The 24,239-nt window shown below is 39.1% G+C and overlaps 1 protein-coding gene across 3 annotated transcripts; it reads left to right on the plus strand.

Moving 5' to 3' along the window:
- The first annotated feature begins 1 nt into the window (after window position 1).
- ap1g1 (adaptor related protein complex 1 subunit gamma 1) lies at window positions 2-22,680 on the plus strand. 3 transcript variants are annotated; one of them, XM_053321363.1, is made up of 23 exons: window positions 2-91; window positions 7,204-7,407; window positions 7,542-7,666; window positions 7,884-8,025; window positions 8,191-8,287; window positions 9,059-9,135; window positions 10,950-11,045; window positions 11,502-11,582; window positions 11,670-11,768; window positions 11,850-11,905; window positions 12,000-12,113; window positions 12,226-12,366; window positions 12,872-12,926; window positions 13,108-13,230; window positions 13,341-13,430; window positions 13,557-13,681; window positions 13,795-13,899; window positions 14,044-14,185; window positions 16,123-16,249; window positions 16,864-16,968; window positions 17,122-17,282; window positions 17,728-17,826; window positions 17,939-22,680. In XM_053321363.1, the coding sequence occupies exons 2-23, from the start codon at window positions 7,207-7,209 to the stop codon at window positions 18,038-18,040; spliced, it is 2,463 nt and encodes an 820-aa protein (XP_053177338.1). In that variant the 5' UTR covers window positions 2-91; window positions 7,204-7,206; the 3' UTR covers window positions 18,041-22,680. The 3 variants fall into 3 exon arrangements, with proteins under 3 accessions (XP_053177338.1, XP_053177347.1, XP_053177355.1); XM_053321372.1 differs by having other exon boundaries at window positions 17,945-22,680; XM_053321380.1 differs by lacking the exons at window positions 2-91; window positions 7,204-7,407; window positions 7,542-7,666; ... (1 more) ...; window positions 8,191-8,287; window positions 9,059-9,135 and adding an exon at window positions 9,175-9,561.
- The last annotated feature ends 1,559 nt before the right edge of the window (window positions 22,681-24,239 follow it).

The raw sequence follows: 24,239 nt of genomic DNA on the forward strand, positions 1-24,239 counted from the left end.
TGGAGTAGCCACCATTTTGCATGTCTAGTGTGTTCCTCCCTCCATTGCTAATAGAGACGATTCCAGTCATTTTCTGGCATCATTACGGCTAGTAAGTATATCCTAAGAATACTATGTCGGCAGAGATAAATTAAAATGGCACGACGTTTGAATAATCGTCAGTGGTTTGTGTTGTATCTGCGTTGACAAGTGTCACTGTGGTAGGAAGTCGCAGCCCTCAGCACCGGGGTTGTGCCTGTCAGCAGCTAAGGTAGCATAGCCTCATAGATGGCTAGCTACCTGCTGGGCTAGGGATGTGAAGCTCAGTAGCTATGTATTGTCCTCTAACTTGTAATCATCGTGACACCTTACAACTTAAAGCTACATCCGTGTTTTCGTCTATCTAACACAGTTTACATTTACCTTGTAGTGATGATAGTATTAGGATTAGGCAGCCTTAACAGGGAAACATACGAGCTACAGAGGACTTGCTAGTTTGATAATCCAAATGCTTCAAGAAGGCCTAAACTGCATCATGTCCTGATCAATCGGCGAGCAGGTTCAGGTGTCATGCCCGAGCCTGTAATGGCCTCTCGTTTCAGTTCGACAGTATCCCTCCCTAATGCTGTTTATATAAACCATTCATTTAATGAAATATAATGCCAGCTGCTGCTGTGTTGGCAGCTTAATATGTTGCCCTTTCTTTGCAAATACTAGTATGTAGTAGTGTTAGCTCGCTGTTAGCTGACTTTTGCTAGGTGAAATTCGCCTTAGTAAGTAACATTAGACATTTGACGTTTGTCTCCAAGTTTAGAAATGATGTCAGACTTTCCTCACATGTGACAGTTTGTGTATATTTCAGTTGCAAATTAAGGTTGTATTTGGATAACCAGGGGAGCTAACGATAGCTAGCTCAGTGTTTTAAGGACGTGGACTTTTTTTTGTTCCAGTTGCTGAAGTTAATTGTGTGGTGTTGACAGCGTGAAATTAAAAGGAATTGACATTATATCATTATTGACATAATAGTGCGCTATGTAAGGAAAAGCGGTCATCAGTTAACAAATTGTGGGTTAATGTTAAAGAAGTCAGCTGTAAGTAGGAAGTGGCAAATAAGTGTGACGTACAGTATGGGTGACTCCCGTATAAACCTTTTTCAGATTCCTTTTTTGTAGCTGCAGGTACATGTGTAAGATTAAAGAACTACCATTTCCTAATCCCACTTTGGGTGTGTGCACTTACCACTGTCAAGGTTCCCTCTGTTATGAAATAATGCAGTTTGATAACTTCAAGATTGCATGATGTTATGCTTTAAACAAGACAGCAATGACCTTAATGAAACCACTCAACCTTTATCTCTGCTGGCAGTGAAGCAGTGACTAACTTTATGGCTTACTTAAGCATGAAGTAGAGCTTTATTTTTAAGTAGGGTGAGCTGTTATTAATCACACAGTATAGCAACCCACTCCACTGTGTCTACAGCCCAGTCTCCCATGCATTGTAAACTGAAACCCCTCCAGGGTTTGTCTCAAGCACAGCAAAAACAATAAACCTGTTTTCACGTAAAGTGAGCTATCAGAAGAGTAGCAAGATGCCTCAATGGTATGGAATATTTATGGTTTAGTTCTTTGCATTATTATATATATGTTTGCACTCTATATAGACAATTCGCTTAGTAGTATGTAGAAAGCATCACCACTGTCTTGGTAACACATCTGTCTGGCACAATGGCTCCTAGATTTTTTATTTATTCATTACTACCTCACAGTAGCAGCTGGGTCATGATAGTCAGGGGCAGAGAAAGTACTCTATTAACGAGCCTTGGCTGTTTTGAAATTAGGGATGGTTGCCCTGCGAGCTTTGCCTGCTGGTTGGTTTGCATCCTAGCAAAGCAAAATAAATAACTATTTGACTAAGTTAACCTAGACAACGCATTGGAAGCAACAACTGTGGCCTAGGAGCAAAGAAAAGTTGAAGATTGCTTGGGATAAGGTATTAACACTTGTCTACAAACACTCAGTTCATTATTGGACCTCCTTGAAGGCAACTTCAATTGTTGGTTTGACATCTGTTTAGCTGGCTCGGCTATTAATTAAGATCATTGCCAGTTAGTTAGAATTTAGCTCTGTAATGGCTCTCTGCAGTCTCTGTTGACCACTACACTTTGAACATGCATTTCAAGTTATTTCATATGCATTTATAGTGTCCCACAGATTGAGATTTATATGTGGTAACGGACCTTTGTGGGAGGTGGAATGGCTGCAAACTGTGATGTTTTCACAAGCTGACTAACATTTGCACATGAATGTAACAGTCTGACAGACATTTCAATCTGTAGTAGTAGTCTGCAGCCAACATAGATGTGTGAAAAGAAGACATTGTGAATTCAAAGATCTGTTAAACCGTAAAAGTGCAGGCAACTCTATTTAAAATTGTGTGTGTGTGGGTATATATACATATATATGAGACACTGGTCATAATGTTTTGAATGTCAAATAAGTTTCATGTTGTCTACTAAAATACAGAACTCAACATTTGATTGTGTCCGTAGGAAGCAGCCAAGCAGGACATAAATGTAAAACGTGAACTATCTAACAACAGTGATTTTGTTTTATTTGTACTCTTGGGTATTTGCACTTCCTAGTAGTGTAATTTGGTGATACTGTCACTAGTTTGTAGCTATGCAAAGCTGATCTCTTAGAGTCTGTCATACAAGAAGGAAAGAGTGTTCTGCTTGGACAGTATTTCTTTTATAACATGTGAGTGCTTAGCTGCGCAGCCAGAAAATAAAGAGACAAAGTGCAGGTTACAACATCCTGGCAAATTGAGTAGGGAAAATGCTTCTCCCCAGTGGTGACTCTGTATATTTGTCATCTTGGAGCTGTATAACAATCTTTATGTCTAATTTAGCTGTGCAGCCTTTCCCCAGAAAGGAAGCTAGCAGTGAATATCACATTTCTACTTTCAACCATCTAATGTAAAACCATTTAGATCTGTGTTTTAACTCTTTATGCTTCCAGTATGATGTCTCAGTCTCGACAGGTTGACTGCTCCCTGTGGTAAAAGGGAGGTGTGGCGAGTCTTTTGCTTGTTGCTTGTTGCTGGTTGTCAGGCTCTGAAAGCTAATGAAGGTTGCCAGTCCAAATCTCATGAGAAGAAACGCTTGTTATGAACATTTAAGAATACATGTTAAGTACTCCCATATTGGAAAGTTGTGTTAAATGTTACATATCTTTTGAGGGAGGAAATTTGTTTTGCGTGATTCATCATTCATGTTGGTTATGGTTGGATGATGCTTGCTCAGTTGTGTCAGATTACATGATTTTTTCCCAAATGACCCACAGTCACATTTTTAGGGGTTTGGAGATATTTGAAGGGGCATCATGAGACCCACAATTCTGCATCAGTGGAAAACTATTTTAACTTTGACTACAGAGCAAAACTTTCCCTTTTTCCTTTTTCTAGTAATGCTCAGTAAAGCTAACCTTGTCTAACTAGGTTTAGCAGTGAAAATATTGGTAATAGTGAGGGGTGTAACAGAAGGCAGAATTCACAGTTCAGTATTTCCCTCAGTTTTGGTCTTTTTTATTGAAAAATGTAAACATCCAACAGTGGACCATTGGCCAAAACTATTACTGAAACAGTTGAGTTGTGCTGCAGTGGAGATATATATTGATTTTCCCTATCTGTTGTGATTTGTTAAAGCTTAAACTGTAACTGGTATGCTGTCTTGGCCAGGTCTGTCTCAGAAGAGAGATTTCAATCTCAAGGGACTTCCTGGTTAAATAAAAAAAAATCACTCACAGTGACCAAACCAGTACTTTTACTGTCATACTTTTTAACTGCATTTTTATCTCTCAGAACTGGTTCTTACAACATGCCGCCTGACACCATCAAAAATCACATGTTTTCATCATTATCTTCACTCAAAGGTGAAGTGAACAGCCAACCGCCATAGAGCGGGGACGACAGTCACACAGAGGAGGGGGATGGGGAAACACAGTATTGCTTCACTACGGCGATAACGGAGTATATTTTAATAAATGTTGCACTCAGTCAGTGTTTTGGGTCTCTTGTTTGTCATATTGACTGCAGTGACACTACAGGTTAACCAGACTACCTCGTCTTAGACGGCTAGCATAAACCATCGATGTATGATAAGAGCTAGATATCGAACTGAAAATGGCGCCCTTTCAGTCCAATAAGAATTGCTCGGCTGATATGTACTCTTAAAGTTTTTAATCAGCTTCTGTGTTGTGCCGCCCACTGAAAACGCCCCACCCACGAGCTCCCACTTGGACCATAGACTTTACATTGTGATGATGTCATGGATATTTAAATTGCTTTTCTTGGCATGAGGAAGGTCTTATGAATACAAAACCGCCATGGATCAAATATTAATAATAGGAAGAGTCTTAATTGACCTTGTTTGCAGTTTGAGGGGTCATGTCAACAGTTTTACAGACCACTCTTTTGCAGTGGTGGTCTATGGGGTATTTTTTGCTGTAATACTGTGAATGGCCACTGTGAATAACTGGTTGCCAGGCTGAGTGGCGGTGCCATATACAGCTCTTATAATCCAACCATGACATACACACATTGAGTGTGCTCATGGTGCACTGCCAAAACATTCCAGGTGAAACTGGTGCAATTATTATTCCGCATGTCAGAGTAAGTAGATTATTAAACTATTTTTACAGTAATAGTTTAAGTCACAGAGTGTATTCTTCGTACGACTGCATGCATCGAACCGTAATATCTGTACTGCAATGGTTTGGGATGAATACACAAACCGTTACACCCCTAGTACCAGTAGTAACAGTAATGAAGAGTAAAAAATCAAGAATGTGCTGCTGTACTGTAAGAATGAGGAAATGTAATTAAATCAGCTCTCAGTAGAGGCTGGATTTACCTTCTTTTAATGTGTACTCTGCATATTTGATTATAAGCACAGCAAGAGGCAGGGAGCCTCTTTCCTGGCTCAACACTAGGTCCATTCAGCTCAGGTAATATAAATGGTGTTAAGACGGACAGTAGATCTTTAGCTTTATTAAAGTGATGCCTTGCCTGACCACCCTTCCTATTCCACTTTAGTTACAGTCAATTCTTATATTCTCTACAAATCACCACCTTATGCAACAAAGGATGTCTTCATTCCCTCTGTGTCTAGATCCTTATTTCCCTCAGCAGACTGGCATAGTTTCAAAGAATTTCATTTGATCTTGTCAGCAATAGTCAATGATAAAAGAAAGGGAGTTTTTCCTCTGAAGCCATTTAGATAAAAATATTACATCCATAGGTCAGTTATGCCCAAGAGAGAGTTAAAGTGTATGTTAATTTAAAGCGCATTCAGCACCAGTCACTTTAATCTATGAATGCTCAGGCAATTTTCAGAGCTGGAGTGGATCTGGAGTTGGTTTTCCATGATGTGAGGCACTCTGGCAATAATCCAGCTCAGGACCTTGTAAGATTTCCATAAGTCTTAATGCAGGGCTGTAGTGAAAAATAGTAGCAACATTACTGGATAAGTCAAATGCTTACTACATTTCTTGAGGCATGACAGCTTAACAGAATCACAAGATGATGCTTTGTCTGGCGATGGATACATATAGTCTCACCTGTTAGTTACTGCCATAGAAAACCATAGTGGAAAAGAGCAAAAACCTAATAAAGCCTGTTTATGACAGAAATATAGCCAGATGGGATCAATCCATCTCACTCATCTATTAAAATGAATTTAAAAATCCATTACTCAGGCAGCTTGTGTCAGAATTCCCAGCACATCTTCTGTGGTGTAATTATTGTCTAGGAAAAAAAATGCATAATCTACCGTGTAGTGTGATAACCTAAATCCTCTACCTTACGTGGATAACAAAGCCGAGCAGTGCTACTGGTTCCATTTGTGAAAGGGCCTTTTGGATAGAGTGTGACTTCTAACCGTCTTTCAGAAACCAGCCGGCAGCTGCCTTTGTAGACAAGATTTTATAAAGTACTCATCAATGCAGTCTCACATTAAGAGGAATTACATTATTCATGAGATTCGTTGTGTATCAGGACAATGTCATCTACTAGTTTTTCACATCAGACACATTTTTTTGTTAGGTTTCAGCTCTGTCCAAATGCACTGTAATTCTGTCTACCAAACATCCACTTTAGCACTAGGTAGTTAGATGGAGAAAATGGATTTGCTCTGCAAGTAATTACCATAATTTCTGTTGCTTTAGCAGCTTAATTATGTACTACATGCTACTAGATAAAAGGCTCCATGAGATGAAGACAGAATTTACCTCTTTCTTAGTAGAGGAGCCATCATTAATAACTTTGCAGTTAGTTTTTAGAAGTGAAAGTGTGATGATAGATTGTGGATATGTGTGGTCAGTATTGAAGTGAAACAGCCACATGCCAGAATCTACATTCACATTACATTTTCATCATACTACTGTGACTATCTTGTTCTTCCCCATAAAGTGCGCTATATCCTATTTTTCATGAGATTTTAATTATAGCTGTGGTTTGTCAAAACTAGTTTGGCTTCTTAACCGATCATTTTCATTTTATAGAAGAAAGACACCTTGCCCTGCTTCTTTGAAGAGTTTGTTCATCTTAAATTCTGTGAATCATCTCGCCTGTCTTGCCTATTTTGAAGAGGCAAACCCAATAACGGTTGGCTCTGTTTGGGGTTTTTTGGTAAATGGTAATATTTTGGGTGTTGGTGCATATAAACACAGGAGAATTTATGCTCACAACTAAGCATGCACTCCTTATTAATATTTAAACCTCTTCCTGTGGCTTAAAGCTTGTGTGCTCTCAGACGCTTCCCTGCAAGGGAATGAAATTTCACCTGCCATTCTCCTTTCCCTCTGCACTTCTAATACTCTTAAAGAAATGCAAATGTTATAGTCATCTATTTGCAGCAGCCTCTTTCAGTCAAGCATTGAATAATCTGTTTACCTCCACATAGCCTGAGTGCAGTCTGTCTTTCTGGATGATTTCAGTATGTTTACATGCACACATGAAACCAGGTTAATGGGAGAAACTGGGTTAAGGCTGGAGATCAGAGGGTGTGTTTACAGGCTGACATATGTGAAGGTTATGTGTATATGTTATGTAAGATGCTGTAGCGTGAAGAGTTTCTTTTTTCCCCTCAACTGTAATTTCATTACAAGTGTACATTATCTGTTTTACTGTGGTCCGGTGCCAACCTGTTTGTATTTCTTTGTTTTCCAGAGAATGCCAGCTCCGATTAGACTGCGGGAGCTGATCCGGACTATCCGGACAGCACGGACCCAAGCAGAGGAGCGTGAGATGATCCAGAAAGAGTGTGCTGCTATCCGCTCGTCCTTCAGAGAGGAAGACAATACATACCGTTGCAGAAATGTGGCAAAGCTACTTTATATGCACATGTTGGGCTACCCAGCACATTTTGGGCAGGTAAATTGTGTGCTGGTCGTTGGAGGATGATTGGGAGGGCAAAATGAACCGAGGCTTTTCAGATTTCCAATAATGTTATTAGTACAAATCTCATACCCTCAGACAGCTTTTTAACATGATGACTTGTTTTGCAGCTGGAGTGCCTGAAGTTGATTGCGTCCCAAAAATTCACTGATAAACGAATAGGTTATTTGGGAGCTATGCTGCTGTTGGACGAGAGGCAGGACGTCCACCTACTAATGACAAATTGCATTAAGAAGTAAGTCGGGAGGACAGAGCCTCACTGTATATATTTGATATTCTGTTGTAAAATCTTTTTTTGCAGTAGCTTTTCTCATCAATGCTCCTTACTAAAAGTTTCCTCTTCATACTATATAACTGTTTCTCATTCCCATATATATTGTTATATCTAAAGTTCTGTCTTGTTTGTATACTTGTTTTTCTGTGGCTAACTCATCTGTGTTGTCCCACCACAGTGACTTGAATCATAGCACACAGTACGTCCAGGGACTGGCATTGTGCACCTTGGGTTGCATGGGTTCCTCAGAAATGTGCCGTGACCTGGCTGGAGAGGTAGAGAAGCTGCTCAAAACATCCAACTCCTACTTGAGGAAAAAAGTAAGTGTTATTATTAACCTTTAGACAAACTGTCAAATAAATTCTAAGAATATTTGAAAGAACAAATGTTTGTGGTTGAATGAAATGCATCCTAAAGTGAAGGACTGTGTTAAACATTGGACCGTTTGTTCACTGTGTGTGTCATATCAAAATATTTGTTGACAGGCAGCGTTGTGTGCAGTTCATGTCATCAGGAAGGTCCCAGAACTTATGGAAATGTTCCTTCCAGCCACAAAAAACCTGCTGAGCGAGAAGAACCATGGTGAGTGTAAACGGTTTATCAGTATGCAGTTTCTGGCTTGTGGAGGAGGGGGACTTGTCCTAAACAAATGCAGACTTTGTCCTATATCCTTCCACTCAGTGTGCTTTGCTCAGAACAGCTGGGCAGCTCGTGTCCTTTAAGTGGTGTCCTCTGCAGAGAAGAGTTGAATTAATGAGGCTGTCATAAACTCTGTAGCGTGTGCCCCCCCCCCCCCCCCCCCCTAAAAGAAATGTCACAAGCAGACGTCACTAAAATAACCTGACCCAGCTAAGAACATTTGATTTTGATAGTTTGGCACTGAATCATGTATACTGTGAATGGAGAATGGCAATAAGATCTATAAATATGCAAACTTGAAGATGCAAATTGATAGTTAAAAATCAAGTAAAATGGATGCAAGCTCATATTCCGGCCAGATTACTTTATAATGTGATGGGTAACTACTACGACTGTTTGCCTCACAATGGTTGATACAGAGTTGTAAAATTCTCTCTGGTGGTTATAAACTGCTGTACAGTGTTTTGGCCATGATATGCCTTCAAACTCATGGAGAATTGTATTTCACTGAATCATCTGCACCTAAAGAAATGGCACTCACCAACAATTGTCCTTTTGTGTGTTTTCTTATTTTTCCCTAACCCTCTTCTTTTTTTCTTTTTTTCTTTAAACATAGCACTGTTTTAGGTGTCTAATACCCTGTAACAAAGTACACACACATCTGTCAATCTATTACTTCAAAACAAATAACCCTCACCTGGTCTGTTCCCTCAGGTGTTCTCCATACATCAGTTGTCCTCCTCACTGAGATGTGTGAAAGAAGTCCTGACATGCTGGCCCACTTCAGAAAGGTAAAAACACACTCTTACCTCAAGGACCATTGAAGAAATTTGCATTCGTCTTGAGCTCATGTCACATTTCATTCTCCCTTTGCGCACACATTTCCTTTTGGTACAGCTAAGCTAGACAAACACATAAAACTTTATGAGGCTTGGATTTGGATTGTGCTACAGGTTTGCTCTACATTCAAAGAATGTCTCAGTCTTTTATCTCCTACCGCTGTCTTTTTCTCTTGTATTTCACCTGCTGCTGTACCTCTCCTCCTCTAGGTGTAACAAAAGTGTGCCAGAGGCACCACCCATCATGTTCACGATCTAAACATTATTTTGAGCTCTCTGAAAGTGAATGATTTCCAGTTTCCCCTCCCTAACATCTACCTCATATTTTTTCTGTCATTTGTCTTTGTTACAATTCCTGCATTGTGTTAGAATGAGAAGGTAAGAGTACATTCTGATATCATAGCTGGTGCATGCTGTAAATAGTAATCACTCCTCACAGTCACCTCAGATGTAACCAAATTTGTGTCAAGTAACGTCATGTTGTTTTGTTTTGTTTTTTAAATATATAATTTTAATTTATTTAATTTATTTAACTTGTATGGTGATCATTACTATGTCAGTGTTTTGAAAATTGCGAAACATTGTTTTGCTCCATTTGTCAGACTCATTTCTCACGATTCCTTTGAATATCATTATTTACCTAACTCATTTGATCACAGTTTATTTACATGCAGTCGGGTGGGTATATTTTCACGATTGCCACAGGTGTTGTCACCAGGAGCAGATGATTCCCACTGGTTATGTGTCACTGTTAGAGTGTAACTGTCTGTGGAGAGTCTGTCTGGTTTTCCATCTTAAACAAAAGTTAAAAGACCCATTTGGCAAAAATAATGCTGTGATGTCACGTTAAGACAAAGAGAAGTTCAAAGGTTTACATTTCTTTTTGTTTCTTCAAGGAACACTCTGGCATTGTGGGTTGGTTGTTTGTCATCATACCCACAGTTAGAAGACAAGATTTATATCAATTTGATCCCTACTGTGTATTCTGTAAAATGATAGGTCTGGAATGAGTTTAGTCTTGCCAGAAAGAGCAGGAAGCAGGAAGGAAACAGAAACAAAAGTGAAAAAAATACACCTTCTAACAACTCCAAAGCTGTTTTATGTACATGTCGTATCTTGTAAATCAGCATGCTGCTCACTAATACATCCTGAGAGTTTCCAAGAACTTTGCTATCAGTTTTCTCTGCTGCTAGTCTTTGTGTGAAGGTAGCCTGAACTTCCCAGACCTATCTCCATATTGACTGCAAAGAAATTAAGATTGTACCAGTTTTCCCTTTTTAACCATGGAAAGACGGCAAACTGTTTCCCAACTGTTAGAAGAAAGGGAGAGAGATTGGGAGATTTAAATCATGTCAGATTAGGAAATAAATAGTTGTATAAATGAATTTTCTTCTAGTTTTGAATCAAACTCTAGTCTTCAATGGACATCTGATTATTTTGCCATTTGTTCACCAAAGTGTGTATGACGATTCTCTAATTCTCTCAAAGCCAAATGTTGTAACCAAATATTTTTCTACAATCAGCTTTTTAAAAAGAAGACAATTCAATAAGTTTTAACCATATTACTCTACCTCAATGATAATGTGTTAATCCTTATAATTTTACTCTTGTCATGAATTTGACTGGCTACCAGTATAAATGATAAGATTTAAAAGTGAATGAAATATGTAAGAAAAAGAAGGTTTGATGGATCAACTCAAACTCAAAATATTGTGACACCTTTTTTTTTTTTTTTTCTTGTCTTTTATTGTTGGTCTTTTTTGTAGCTGGTTCCACAGTTGGTGAGAATCCTGAAGAACCTAATCATGTCTGGATACTCTCCTGAGCATGATGTGTCAGGCATAAGCGACCCATTCCTGCAGGTGAATCTCCCCCCTCACTTATATCAAGTGCCTTGTAACTGTGGATTTTCATTTGGCATGATGATTATGCTGTTCGACAACTGTTACCAGAACTTAAAATATAGGCATCAGTTTCACTTTAACAGAAATGGCATGGGGAACAGGAGACATGTAAAAGTGCTGTGCTGAATATACAGTATCAGTCAAAAGTCTGGACATGTTTTCTCATTTAGGGGAATTTTGTGTTTAAACCTTTAACTGGTACTGTAGTTGTTGCAAAATTATAATTGAGCAGGGATTTAGAGGCTGGGATTACAAACAAATGAAGCATGGGAAGGCACACCTACAGCTAGAGCAGACAGTGTTGTTGCTGTGGAAAATGAATGACAGTTGATAATAGAATTCACCTGCAGGTATCAATTAAGCACATCACATTTCTCATGTAGACTGACAGGACTGTTTCTTTCTATTTCTTAGGTGCGGATATTGAGACTACTGCGAATTTTAGGAAAGAGTGACGATGACTCCAGTGAAGCGATGAATGACATTCTTGCACAGGTTGGAATTAAGCATTAACACTAACTTCACCCGGAGACTTTTAGATTGAGTGGTATTTTGGCTAATGTGTGGCATTCGTACTTGCAGGTCGCAACAAACACGGAGACAAGTAAAAACGTAGGCAATGCAATCCTGTACGAGACTGTACTGACTATAATGGACATCAAGTCTGAGAGTGGACTGAGGGTGAGCAAATTCATTTTAAAGAAATACATTGTAAGAGTGTTGTTTGTTTTGTTTGAAGCCTAAATGCATTTTCCGTTATAGGTCTTGGCCATCAACATACTAGGTCGCTTCCTCCTTAACAATGACAAAAATATAAGGTATTTTAATCATTTACAGTTTATAAAGATCTCAAAGACTTTTGGCAGATTAAAAATGTACTCATTAATGTTTTTATTAAACTCACCATTCCAGATATGTGGCATTGACATCTCTACTAAAGACAGTACAGACAGACCACAATGCAGTGCAGAGGCATCGGAGCACCATTGTGGACTGTTTAAAAGACCTGGATGTGTCCATCAAGAGGTGAGAGACAGGGATTTATAGTGCTTTTTGCATACATTGCATTCAGTTCAAAAGTTTCCTTTTCTATAGTCTGGTTCTTTCAGTTGTTAATCCGCTTCTGATTGCTGTGTAGACGTGCAATGGAGCTAAGCTTCGCCCTGGTGAACGGCAACAACATTAGAGGCATGATGAAAGAGCTGCTCTACTTCCTGGACTCCTGTGACCCGGAATTTAAAGCAGACTGCGCATCTGGAGTCTTCCTAGCTGCAGAGAAGTATGACACTGACACACAGACTTTCCTACATATTACAACTGTACTCAGCTGTTTTGTCAGTTTTGATCCTGTGATCCTTCACATCATAACCTTATTATGTGCAAGAGTATAAAACCAACCTTCTCCTTTTTATTTTCCTTTGATGTGCTTCAGAAAAAGAACAGAAAAATAAAGTTGATAGAACTTGTTAGAATTAATTAAGTATAATTCAGGTAAGATATGTGTAGACTGAATGTCAGTAATGTCTGAAGAGGGAAGAAAATCAATTTGTGTTAAACAATACATTATACATGAGACTGAAATTCATCCAATTAAGACTGGATGGCTAGCATTGTAAGAGATGCTGTGTGATGAAAAAATGAGTGATCCATCGTCTGAAAGACTATGCTGACACCATTTATTTTCTGACAGCATTTGTGTCCTGGTTGTATTTTATTCAGACAACTTTACATGTTCTTCCTCCTCCAGTCCTCAACCAGTAACATCAATATATCATCTGTTACAGGTATGCTCCTTCGAAAAGATGGCATATAGACACCATCATGAGAGTCCTGACAACAGTATGTATAGTGCCTCTAATTTCTGATTATTGGTTGTTTTTTATTCTCAGAGATCATGATAATAGCAGAAGTACTTCCTGGTGTGTTATAAATGATAAACTCATCAAATCTGCTAACAGACTCAGCAACTAGTTAGTTTTACTGTTAACCTACTCACTGACATCTGTGCTCATCCTTACAGGCAGGGAGTTATGTGCGAGACGATTCTGTTCCCAACCTCATCCAGCTCATCACCAACAGTGTCGAGATGCATGCCTACACAGTACAGAGACTTTACAAAGCCCTGCTGGATGACATCTCACAGGTCAGAGCAGTTCCAGTTTGGTCCTGATTACATCTCTGAATCATGCAGATATAGATTTCATTATTGAATGTACTTGTATTGAATGATTTGTGTTTCTCTGTGTTCCGTAGCAACCTCTGGTCCAGGTGGCGTCCTGGTGCATAGGAGAGTATGGAGACCTGCTTGTATCTGGACAGTGTGAGGAGGAGGAACCCATCCAGGTACACCTGGAAGAAACCCAAGCACACACAATAGTGAAAGCCATGCAGTGCACAAATCTTAAACTTGAAGGAAATGCCTGGTCATCAGAGGTTGATGTGCTTTTCATTCATTCTTTTTGAATTAAGGTGACTGAAGATGAAGTTCTGGATGTGCTGGAAGGCCTTCTGGTGTCCAATCTGTCCACCCCTGTTACCCGGGGTTACTCTCTGACTGCCATCATGAAGCTGTCTACTCGCTTCAGCGGCGTTAAGTGAGTAATGGCCTTTTACACCTAGGATTTTAAACTTTCTTTTAAGCTTTGCAAACATGTGCATGCCAAGATGATGATCATTAAACATGAATTCTTCTTTTCCTTTGTTTTAGCCGAATCAAGAAGGTGGTTTCGATATATGGCAGCAGCATCGATGTGGAGCTGCAGCAGAGAGCTGTGGAGTACAATGCTCTTTTCAAGAAATACGACCACATGAGGTGAGTCAACATCTTCCAGAATTTGCCATCACATCTATCAAAACTATATTGTACCAGTGGGTAAAACAGAAAAAAAGCTTTAGTGTTTGAGTTTGGTCTGTCTTGTGTGTCCCTCTGTATCCCTTGCTTGTTCCCCCACTTTAGGCCAGCTCTCCTGGAACGAATGCCTATTATGGAGAAAACTGCCACTAATGGTCCCACAGAGATTGTGCAGACCAATGGAGAGACAGAACCCTCTGTTGTGGAACCCAAGCATCCACCCCCTGTCGCCCAGCCAGCCAATCAGGTGAGGGCAGTTTTAATGATTTAATTAAGAAGAAATTAAAATACATACAGTCCTTTTAATTCAGTAACTACTTAACCACCCTCTCCGACGCCGAATTATGTTGTCTTGGTTGATATAGGGCCCTATTTTAAAGATCTATAGCATGTGGCGCAAGTGCCTTCGGGGTGTGTCCAAATCCACTTTTCCTATTCTAACGTCGGAAAAAATGGTCAATGCACCAGGCGCATGGTCTAAAAGGGTTGGACTTAAGTCCCCTCATTATTCATAAGTGTGTTTTGGGCCTAACACGCTGTTAACCAATCAGAGTCCCTTTAGAAGCCAGGAGCGCTGTCACTTTAGTGGATTGCTTTTATAACGGCGCATTTGCCAGACAATGCGTTTAAAGAATGAAACATGAGTTACTTTTGCTGAAAATATAACCGACCAGTCTGAGGAGTGTAGGTGTCTGTGGTTATACTGAAGCAGCCTGGGGGGTATTCCAGGTAGGAGGTTCAACAAACTCTGAGTTGACTTACTCTGAGATGGGAAACTCTGAGATGGGGAACTCTGAGTATCTGGTTCCAGAACAGCTGATCTGAATTAGTTCCATCAACTCTGAGTATGTTCACCTTGAGTTTAGCGCGTGCACAACAGCTATAAAAAGCCTTCATCAATGGAGCCCCGACACCTTGATTCACCATGGCAACTACTGAGAAAAAAAGATGGAGTTACATCACCTCACTATAACTAGAGCTCCCCCTGCAGGCCTGTGGTCAATATGATCATATATTTATATTAGAGAGAGAAGCAGCATGGGAGCAAGTTGCTGCCTGAGTCAATGCTTAAGTTTTAATACACCACTCCACTGACATAACTTACGTCACTTAAAATTGTAGAATACAGGTGAAAAAGTGGTGTAACGTAATTGGAAGCAGCTAAAAATGAAATAAAAAAAACATAATAAAAGTAAGGCACATTTTGCTGGGCCATGATTGTACATCACTTTGATTTTATTCATAGTTGACGTAGGCTATTAAACAAAGTAAATATTAATTCAGTGGCTATTTCAACGTAGTAATTTAAACCACAAACAGAAAGCTGTTTAACACACATGTCCTCTCAGGCTTACTAGATTAACATATTGAATATTTTCACATATCCTCCCGTCAGGTCACCATGAATGCAGCTGCACACCACACAGACATCACAATGCTTTATCTTTTCATTACAGTTTTGGTTGTCTTTAAAAAGGTTTTGTTCAGTCATGCAGTAACAGGTAAACTCAGCAAGGTTTTAATTGTTTAAAGTATCTAAACCTGATCCATGTCGTCTCAAGAATATGTGTTAAATATTGTTCAAATATGTTAACCCCTCATACAGTTGTTAGGACTGTCTGCAGCAGCACTCTCCAAGGTGCTGACTGCCCCCCCGCCCCCCACTAATAAACGTACAGAGTAGTTGAAGGCTCATTCTCATTGAGTCTGTTATTTTTACAATTAATTAAATCTGATAACTATTATGACTAACCAATATGACATGTGTTTTTTAATATGTTGATGTAATACTTTTATTTCTATTTGTTTGTATGTTTGTGTCCCGCTGCCTGTCCCTGTGTGTACATTCATTGTGTACCCGCCTATTAATATCTTGATAATGCGCCCTTAAAATAACACCAGCGAGTAACGCAGAGTTGCTCCTCTGCCTCAAAATAGCAACGTGCGACTAATGCGCTTGACCACACCCAATTTTGAGACCAAAACGCCTATGGGTGCACACACCGGTGCAAGTGCATTTGCTATTTAGGCAACGCGGGCACAGGGCGAGAAAATAACTGGCCCATAGACTTATTAATGATTTTAAAGGGAGGTGGCTGAATTTTTAAAATAAAGTATTATTGCTATTTTAATCTGGTGTACATATAGATTTGTTATCATTTTTGTGTTGTCCTTGTCATCTAGGCCAATTGTTTATTAGACCTGCTGGGTGGTAATGATGTGGTACCAGTAATCCAGACCACAATGCCCACCAAGCCAGCCTCAGCTGGAGGAGAGCTGCTGGATCTGCTGGGTGACCTCTCACTAAGCGGTAGGATGTTTTGTATGAAGCTCATGACTCCCTCTAGAGCAAAGCAAGGACCTGATATGAATCTGCCTTTGCCACCATAATGAATGTGTTGTCCAATCTGTGTCTGCTCCTGTTCAGCAGTAAGATAGTGCTCACACTGCCTGCTTTTATGTAAAAAAAAAAAAAGACAAGTAATCATGTGTTACCATTAGATTACATTCATTTGGTAGATATTGGTGGTGTCCTTTTGCCAGTTGCACTAGAAACTGTATTTTAATCAGTTGTAGTAATAGTAATGTTACAGTAGAATCATGTAAAGGTATTCCATTTTGTTCATCCTGTTGAATCTCCAGTATCAACATTGTAGCAACCACTTTTAGTAAGGTGAAGCTATTTACTATCATGTTTAGCCCATAGAATGATACAAGATGTGGAACATGGTTTTGCTGACAAAGACAAGATGTGCCAAGTTGGTAGCAGTTTGTCAGGAATGCTGCAGTATCAACCCAAGCTCGCCATAAATGACAAATCAACTTTTCTGTCATAACAGGATACATATGGAAGCCTTTTACAATGTCTTATAATGCTGTGTCTGTGTCCTCCTAAACCCTGGTGTGTTGCTTTCCCCTTCCCAGGCGGTCCAGCCCCTGCTCCTACTCCCTCTGTGCCCGCTTCCCAACCCCCTTTCCTCCTGGATGGCCTCTCCTCACAGCCCTTGTTTAATGACATTGCATCTGCAGGTGAGAGTGTGTTGTTCCTGTTGACCATCCACTCCCAAATGTAGTTTGTGGTATAATCCTTATGTCTTAAAGTACTTGGTTATTACCATGAGGCATTCCATGAAATATTAGTTATCCTATGTATAAATCTTTTGCCCTGATATCTCCACATAGGTATTCCTCCTATGACGGCATACAACAAGAACGGTCTGAAAATAGACTTCACATTTGAGAGGGCTAACCCCAATCCAAACGTTGCGGTAATCACCATCCATGCTTCCAACACAACAGAGGCAGATATGACAGAGTTTGTTTTTCAGGCTGCAGTACCAAAGGTAAGGAAGCACAATCTAGCACCAACTGTTAGTGACCATTAGCTTAAATAAGACAAATATATAAATAAAACCATTAAAAGAAACTTAAAATTTCACCATGCCAAGATTCTTTTCACTTGGTTGCTTTGCAAGTCCCACCTTTGTCACTGGCGCCACCTTGAGTCAATGTTTGACTCAATGTGACATGAATATATATATATGAGCCATAGATTTGAGTGTTGTAGAGACTCAATTGCCCTGATTGATCAAGCAACAAAAATCATGTTTGAGTGACATTCGTTATCTACATTTGTCTAAAAGTGCAACTGAGTTGTTTGAACATTCATCAGTTTTAGTTTGCACCCAATCAATGAAAGCATCCTTATTTTTATATAATGACCCCGTTTCTCCATTTATCATTTAAATTGTTCATCTAATGGAGTGTCTTTTTTTATCTGTTTATTAGACATTCCAGCTGCAGCTCCTCTCCCCTAGCAGTAATGTTGTCCCAGCACTCAACCAGGGAACGGTCACACAGGTAATCAGAGTCCTCAACCCACAGAAGGTGAGTTTGTCCACCGCATATTGTTTGATCACCTTTTTTGTTCAAAGTTTACCCTGTGTAGACTTACATCACTTATTCTTTTATAAACCTAATAATCCTCACAAAATTTCAGCAACAGCTACGAATGAGGATCAAGCTGACGTACACCCACAAAGGCTCACCTGTGCAAGACCTGGCTGAGGTCAATAACTTCCCCCCTCAGTCCTGGCAGTGATGAGCCGCTTCTGTTGCTCTTAAAAAGCCCCACCAATGGAACTATGAAAACGATTTTTCTTTCGCCTCCCTCCTTTCTTCCAACGGATCCCCCTGTGACGTCACTGCAGACCGCTGCCCTCGAGTTGCATGGGAAACAGCAGAGCATCTAACACAGGAGAAAATACAGATGTTAAGAAGACCCTACTGACTATTTGACATCACCAGAATAATTGGGAAAACATATCAATCAATGAACTTTGTCTTTTCTTTTTTAATTGGTTTCATGATCTCTTTTCTTAGTTCTACTATTTTTCCACACATACCCTCCGCCCAGCACCATCACCACCGCCCACAGAAGCACATACGCACAGCACTCACTGTGGCACACTCCACCTCTTAAGTCACTGTAGAGAAAAAAAGTGTTGCCCACTATGAGCACTGCGGTCAACTATAGTTTTATTTTAATTTCTAATTAAACTAACACACTTTGCTCAGTTGATATTTATGATTGGCTTTGCATTACATTTTTATATGAAGGCCTGGGCGCTCAGTCCTGTGATGGCAGCAGAAAAAGCTTTGAAAGGTCTATTTAGTGCATTCATAAATCCTCTCCTAGAATACCTATTTGTGACCCTCCACATCATGAGTGATATGACTTGTCAGAGTTGTATTCATTTTGAATTACATTAATTTGCTTAAAGCATGTTTGAGCATTGTAAGGATCACAATCACATCTTGACTCAAGTTCAGAGGGTATTTTCTGGCTCTGGTAGTAGGCCTGTGTATCCTATGTTTCTATAGGAAGAAAAAGAAGATTCAAGCATCAACAGATCCACAATGCCCAGTTTGATAACACATGACTAGTTTCAAAGAATGTCCTCAGATTTTCCCCTTCACAACTCTACTAAAATTCTCATCTGTAGCTTTAGTTTTAGATCTTTATTATAAATTCAACAGTAAATTACTTAGAGTAGTTTGAGGATGTTCATAGATTCACTAGGATGGATGTAATCCAGGCCTGAAATTTATCTGAAGCCAACTTGATTGCATTTGTGTTGGAGATCTGCGTTTAAACCTTTCCTGCATCTGTGTCTTCGCAGTCTAGCTTGCAATCTAGATGCATTTGAGATTTGTTTAACCTGGTTGAACCTAGTCACCATGCACATACATGTAAATTAAGCTTGTTATGAATGTAGTTACATGCACTGAATGCTTTTTTTTTGTTTGTTTCTCCCCTCAAGTCTTCTTTTTTCATGGCTATCTTCTTTGGTGGAGATGGCCATCTTATTGGCACTATTTTTTGTGAAAGTATGTTTTATTTCTGCAGTAAATTGACTTAATTATTTATGCCTGATATCAAAGTGATGTGCCTTTCTGACTTAGCTAGATAAAATCCCCTGAACTATTGAGTTCTGTATGAGCTTCGTTTGTCAGTCTGCTTGTGTGCTGATCGAGTTTTAAATCTGAGGGAAACGGTCCTGATGGATTTGAAATGGTATATCACTTCTTTTGATTAGTTTTAAATTTTCACTTCTGTATTTCATAACGAGTTAATAATCAATCACAAACTTGTACCGGCTTTCCTGGATGTCTACAGCAAAGTCTTTTGTTGTTGTTTTTGACAAAAACACAAATTATAGCTACATGATCCTGATTGTCTCGTTCCCTATGTTGTGTTACAGACTTTCCTTTATTACAAAAATGCCCTGAAATGCTTGTTACTCATAACAGGTCCTAAAACGAAGCAAATCTCAAAGATTATGGCAGCTAATATGTGTAACCTTTTCATAAGCTGGCATCAAGGTTTAATGTGTTTTTAAAGAGTATAAATGTTCTATGAAAGTGAAGTATCATTAAGATTTCCCCCCCTGTCAACAAACATTGAAGTGTGAGTGTGGATCACGTGGTATGGTACTGGGACGGGCTGCGCTGTGGTGACTGTTGGTATGATTTCTCGGCTCTTGTCTTCTCTAAATCAGAAGTCTGACCATGCTGTCGGGGACAGTAACCTTAATACCTCACAATATTCTCTCTTTCTGTTAACTTTCAGTGGCAGTAGATCAACAGCTTTATTTAGTCACAAATTGCAATCAAGGGGAGCATCTGCATGAACAAAACTAATGCTAGTTTGTACATCTCATTACTTACCAAGCTTAGCAGCCCTGCAATGCTGTGTTGAGATCCTCAGATGTTCAATCAGGCTGTATACTTCTTTTCACTATGCTTCACTATCTAACTTCTGTGACCAAATCAGAGTGACTATTAGCTTTGGAAATATTTTTGAGCTATGATATGTGTATATGGAGAAGATTATTTCAGTTTAACTTTTTTTCTGTTGTTGACAAATGCTATATTGGCTTTTTTTCTGTACATATTGAGGGCTTTTACAATTTTGTCTCTTGTACTATCTTTCATCCTTTTTTTAGATACCATTTTCTAAAAAAAATCCAATTATTCACAATGTATATTGTCTAAATAGATCTAGTCAGCATCAGTCTTTAAAGACGTCCCTGTATCACCACTCATTGTAAAAGTATATGATCTGCTGCCTGTACATTGTATATAGTTGTAAAACAAACAAAAGCTGATCAAATTAAATAAAACCCACATGAAGACTTAAAAGATTAGCTAGGACGTATAATTGTATGCATATATGTACAAAAAACAATCTTAAAAAGGATGCAATTGAGCTGCATTTGATTTACTATTCATTCTTCATTCATGATTGGATGTGTCATCTATTACTTCTTTTACAAAGATAGTTGGTAAGGCAGCAGGCTACCCATTGGGGTTCCTTTTAGATGTTGAAATGAGGGTTGAATCTGTCTTAAAACAGATGTCTGAATGATGTACTGTACTACTGAGAAACCTAAGCACAGTGCTGCACAGCGGCAGAAGTGGCACCTTCACCTGCTTTCTTGCCCCTCAAACGCCTCGTGTCAATGTCCCCCCCCCCCCCCCCCCCCCCCCCGAGCAAGTTGTAACCCTTCCTCTGGCCTTATGTGTGGTTTAGTGTCCTGCACTCTTGATTATTGACTATATTAAATTCTGTTCAACCTACAAATCAATTTGTGAAATGATGCCCCTTGATATTGGTGTGTTTGCTGATTTTTGTCTGCCATGTATCTTGTTGCTTAAGAAGAATCATATCTTAACAAAACAAAGCTAACACTAATACTCCATCAAGGAAGCTTGTTAACTTCCCCCATTATGGCCAGTTGGTAAAAATCAGAATAGACTTCTATCAGGATAAGAGCCAATACATGTTTTTATTGGAGCAGTCGTGTCCTTCATTGGGTGTGAACAAAAGTGTCATTCTTTTTGCCTGCCTCTCATTACTTTCTTTGCCCTTATTGCTGATGTTATTTGCCCATGCATGGCACACCTTCTGGCTTTCTTGTTTGGTTCAGGTGCTCTTCTCTTTGGGGCTCCTAAGTGAAAGATGGGGCTGTAACTCATCACATCATACTGATCTGAGCCCTCACTCTTTAAAATTGAACTTCACATGGCAGTTAATCATTGCAGGATATGATGGATAGCAATGGATATCTTATTTGATTTTGCTTGCATAGAGGTGCTGCTTTACCAATCCAAACACAAACCTGGGATGAGTCTGTGCTACAAGCTAATAACCACATGGGGGAGCTGTGCAAAGCGGAAGGCTGATGGGATGGGAAAGGAAGTGTCATACATCTATTCCTGAATGTTTTCGTTGATGTTGTTTGTAATGTCTTATTCAACCAGTATGTACCCTTGTTAATCACATTTGATCAGTTCTTTCGATGATACCGTAATTCATGCAGTTTTAAATGTACAAAATGGAAATGAACCCAACATAAGTGCTTTGGACACTGTAACTTAAAAAGGAAGAAAAGAAACAGCGGTGTGATCAGCGTTTGAAGTGATAGTATGTTTGTATGTATGTGTGTGTGTGTGTGTGTGTGTGTGAGACTGATAGAGAGAGAAAATATTAATGCTTGAGAGAGTGATGGTGTGCAACATGTCTGTTATTTAGATAGGACATGGTTTTTGGCTGCAATTTCAACTTTCAGCTTCTGAGCTGCATGTGAAAGCCAGTGTAAATAATGTCATTTCTACTCTTGACCTGAGGCTTTTTTTGAAATGCAAGAAAAATTCAAATTATAAATCTGTCACACCACCTTCATGGGTCAGTACTAACATATACAATAGGAATTTGTTCGGATAATGCTCACAATACTGTTAATGTTTTTAAGAGGGTAATGAAAGTGCACATCAGTCATTTGGATTAATTGGATATTTGATTTATCTTCTTTCTTTTTTTTAACTATGTCAAAGTGAATTCAGTGTGGAAAATGCTTGGCAAAAATAGCATCTGGATTACCACCATGTTCACTTTACCTGTTGAATTAAAGAAAAAAGAAAAAAAACGCCCATTGTATTTTAAAAACAAACTTTATTTGTAACTCCCCCAGGCCAGTCCTGACTGTAAAACTATGTGGTATCTGATTTTTGGGGGGAGGGTGGAGGCATGAGGTTCACTTTTTCCAGTCAAGTTTGTCATGTCGAACTGAATCCAGTTCCATGGCTTCAAGGTGAGTGTGAATGTCAGACTGAAAGTATAAAATGATGATTAAAGATGAGAAGTTGTAAACTATTAAATGGGATATTTTCAATTTATGCTGTGTATTCTTGTCTTTGGGTTGGAGAAAATGATCACGCGAATAAAAAGTCAAATAAAAATCTAGTTGAACTATGGTAGTTTCTTTTTTTTCTTTTTTGGTTTGAGGTGTGATGCAACAGTCTGACCTATTGAAAAATGATGGGAGATGTGACAACATACACTGTGAGACAATATCAATTTACCATTTATACCAATATAGTAATAGACCTTTGAGAACAAGGCTGCAAATCAATGAACAGGGCATATTTATGCTCAGTCATGGATTTGATATGGTTTTTGCAGCATTGTGATGAAGTACCTTGACCTTTCTGGTTTCAATTTCCTGCATTAGTCATAAAGTTACAGATACAGACATACATTTTATCTGTTGACTACCAAAAGCTCAATTCCGTGAAAGACTGTATCACACAAATTTGGTTTAGGAAAAAAGTCACTTCCAATGCTTTAATATGTTTTCAGTTTATCAATGATTGATCATAAAATATTAGTCCATCAGGGAGTTAATTCAAACATGAACAACAACAACTTGAACAACTTGCAGCCAGGCAGCTGCTTTTATTCAGCAACCAATAATGTCACTAGAGTGTAGAAGACCCCTATAGCAATCAATCCTTATTCACTTTATTGTGTAATGTATACAGAGGATGAGTGGGACCCTATGAAGAGTTAATTGAGTTACAATAGACCTTTTTCACAGACATCCTGTCATGTCACAGGAGGAAAAGCATAGGCTGAATTCCATTTAGCTGCTTCAGTTTCAGGGTCCTGGTCTTTCACATGGTGGTTCACATGGTGGTTAAGACTGTCTTGGCTTACTGCTTTTCCTACAGTGACATTTGCTGTTAAAGGGCCCATTCTTTAAAGGCTGAACATTCATAAAGAAGGTGAATTATGAGCAGGTGTGTAGTTGAAATTCCTTGGCACTCAATTTATACTACTTTGTTTATACTACTACTTCACTACTTTGTGGACCTTTTCCAGTTACAGTACACATTACATACAGTAAGAGACAGTCAAAAACTCCCCACCAGGAGGCCTTGGAGAAAATGAGCTGTGGTGCCATTATTCAGCCCATCCCAGCCCCTGTAGTTTGAGATTATTTACACACAAATTATTTTAGAAATATACACCATACAACATAAGCATATGAACTGAAATGTTAACGGTAGCTAGAGCCCCTCTATAAAACAAGGTATGTGCAGGGGTCACCTTTGGACTCCTACCACTTGAGTTTATTTTGTGTTTTTTGGGCCAAGGGCAGTTAGTGCTTGAACCAGTTATTAGTCCACCTTTGATGCTCCACTGATATACTCTCTACAGATTCACTGCATTTCTTTTGGATGTCTTCAGTAGATGTTCCTCCTAAACTATTTACTCTTAAAGCTCTACAGGAAAATGAACTCTCAATCACCCAACATAATTTGGGCTGGTTTGTACCCATACTGATTTTAATTTACTTTATGGACCAGGTGCTCTCTTGGCCCAGGTGTGTATGTGCTCCAAAGGTACATTTCATTCCTAATTCGAATCATTAGAAATCTATATTTCTGTTTAT

Source organism: Scomber japonicus, chromosome 1, assembly GCF_027409825.1.
Source record: "Scomber japonicus isolate fScoJap1 chromosome 1, fScoJap1.pri, whole genome shotgun sequence".
NCBI classification, from domain to species: domain Eukaryota; kingdom Metazoa; phylum Chordata; class Actinopteri; order Scombriformes; family Scombridae; genus Scomber; species Scomber japonicus.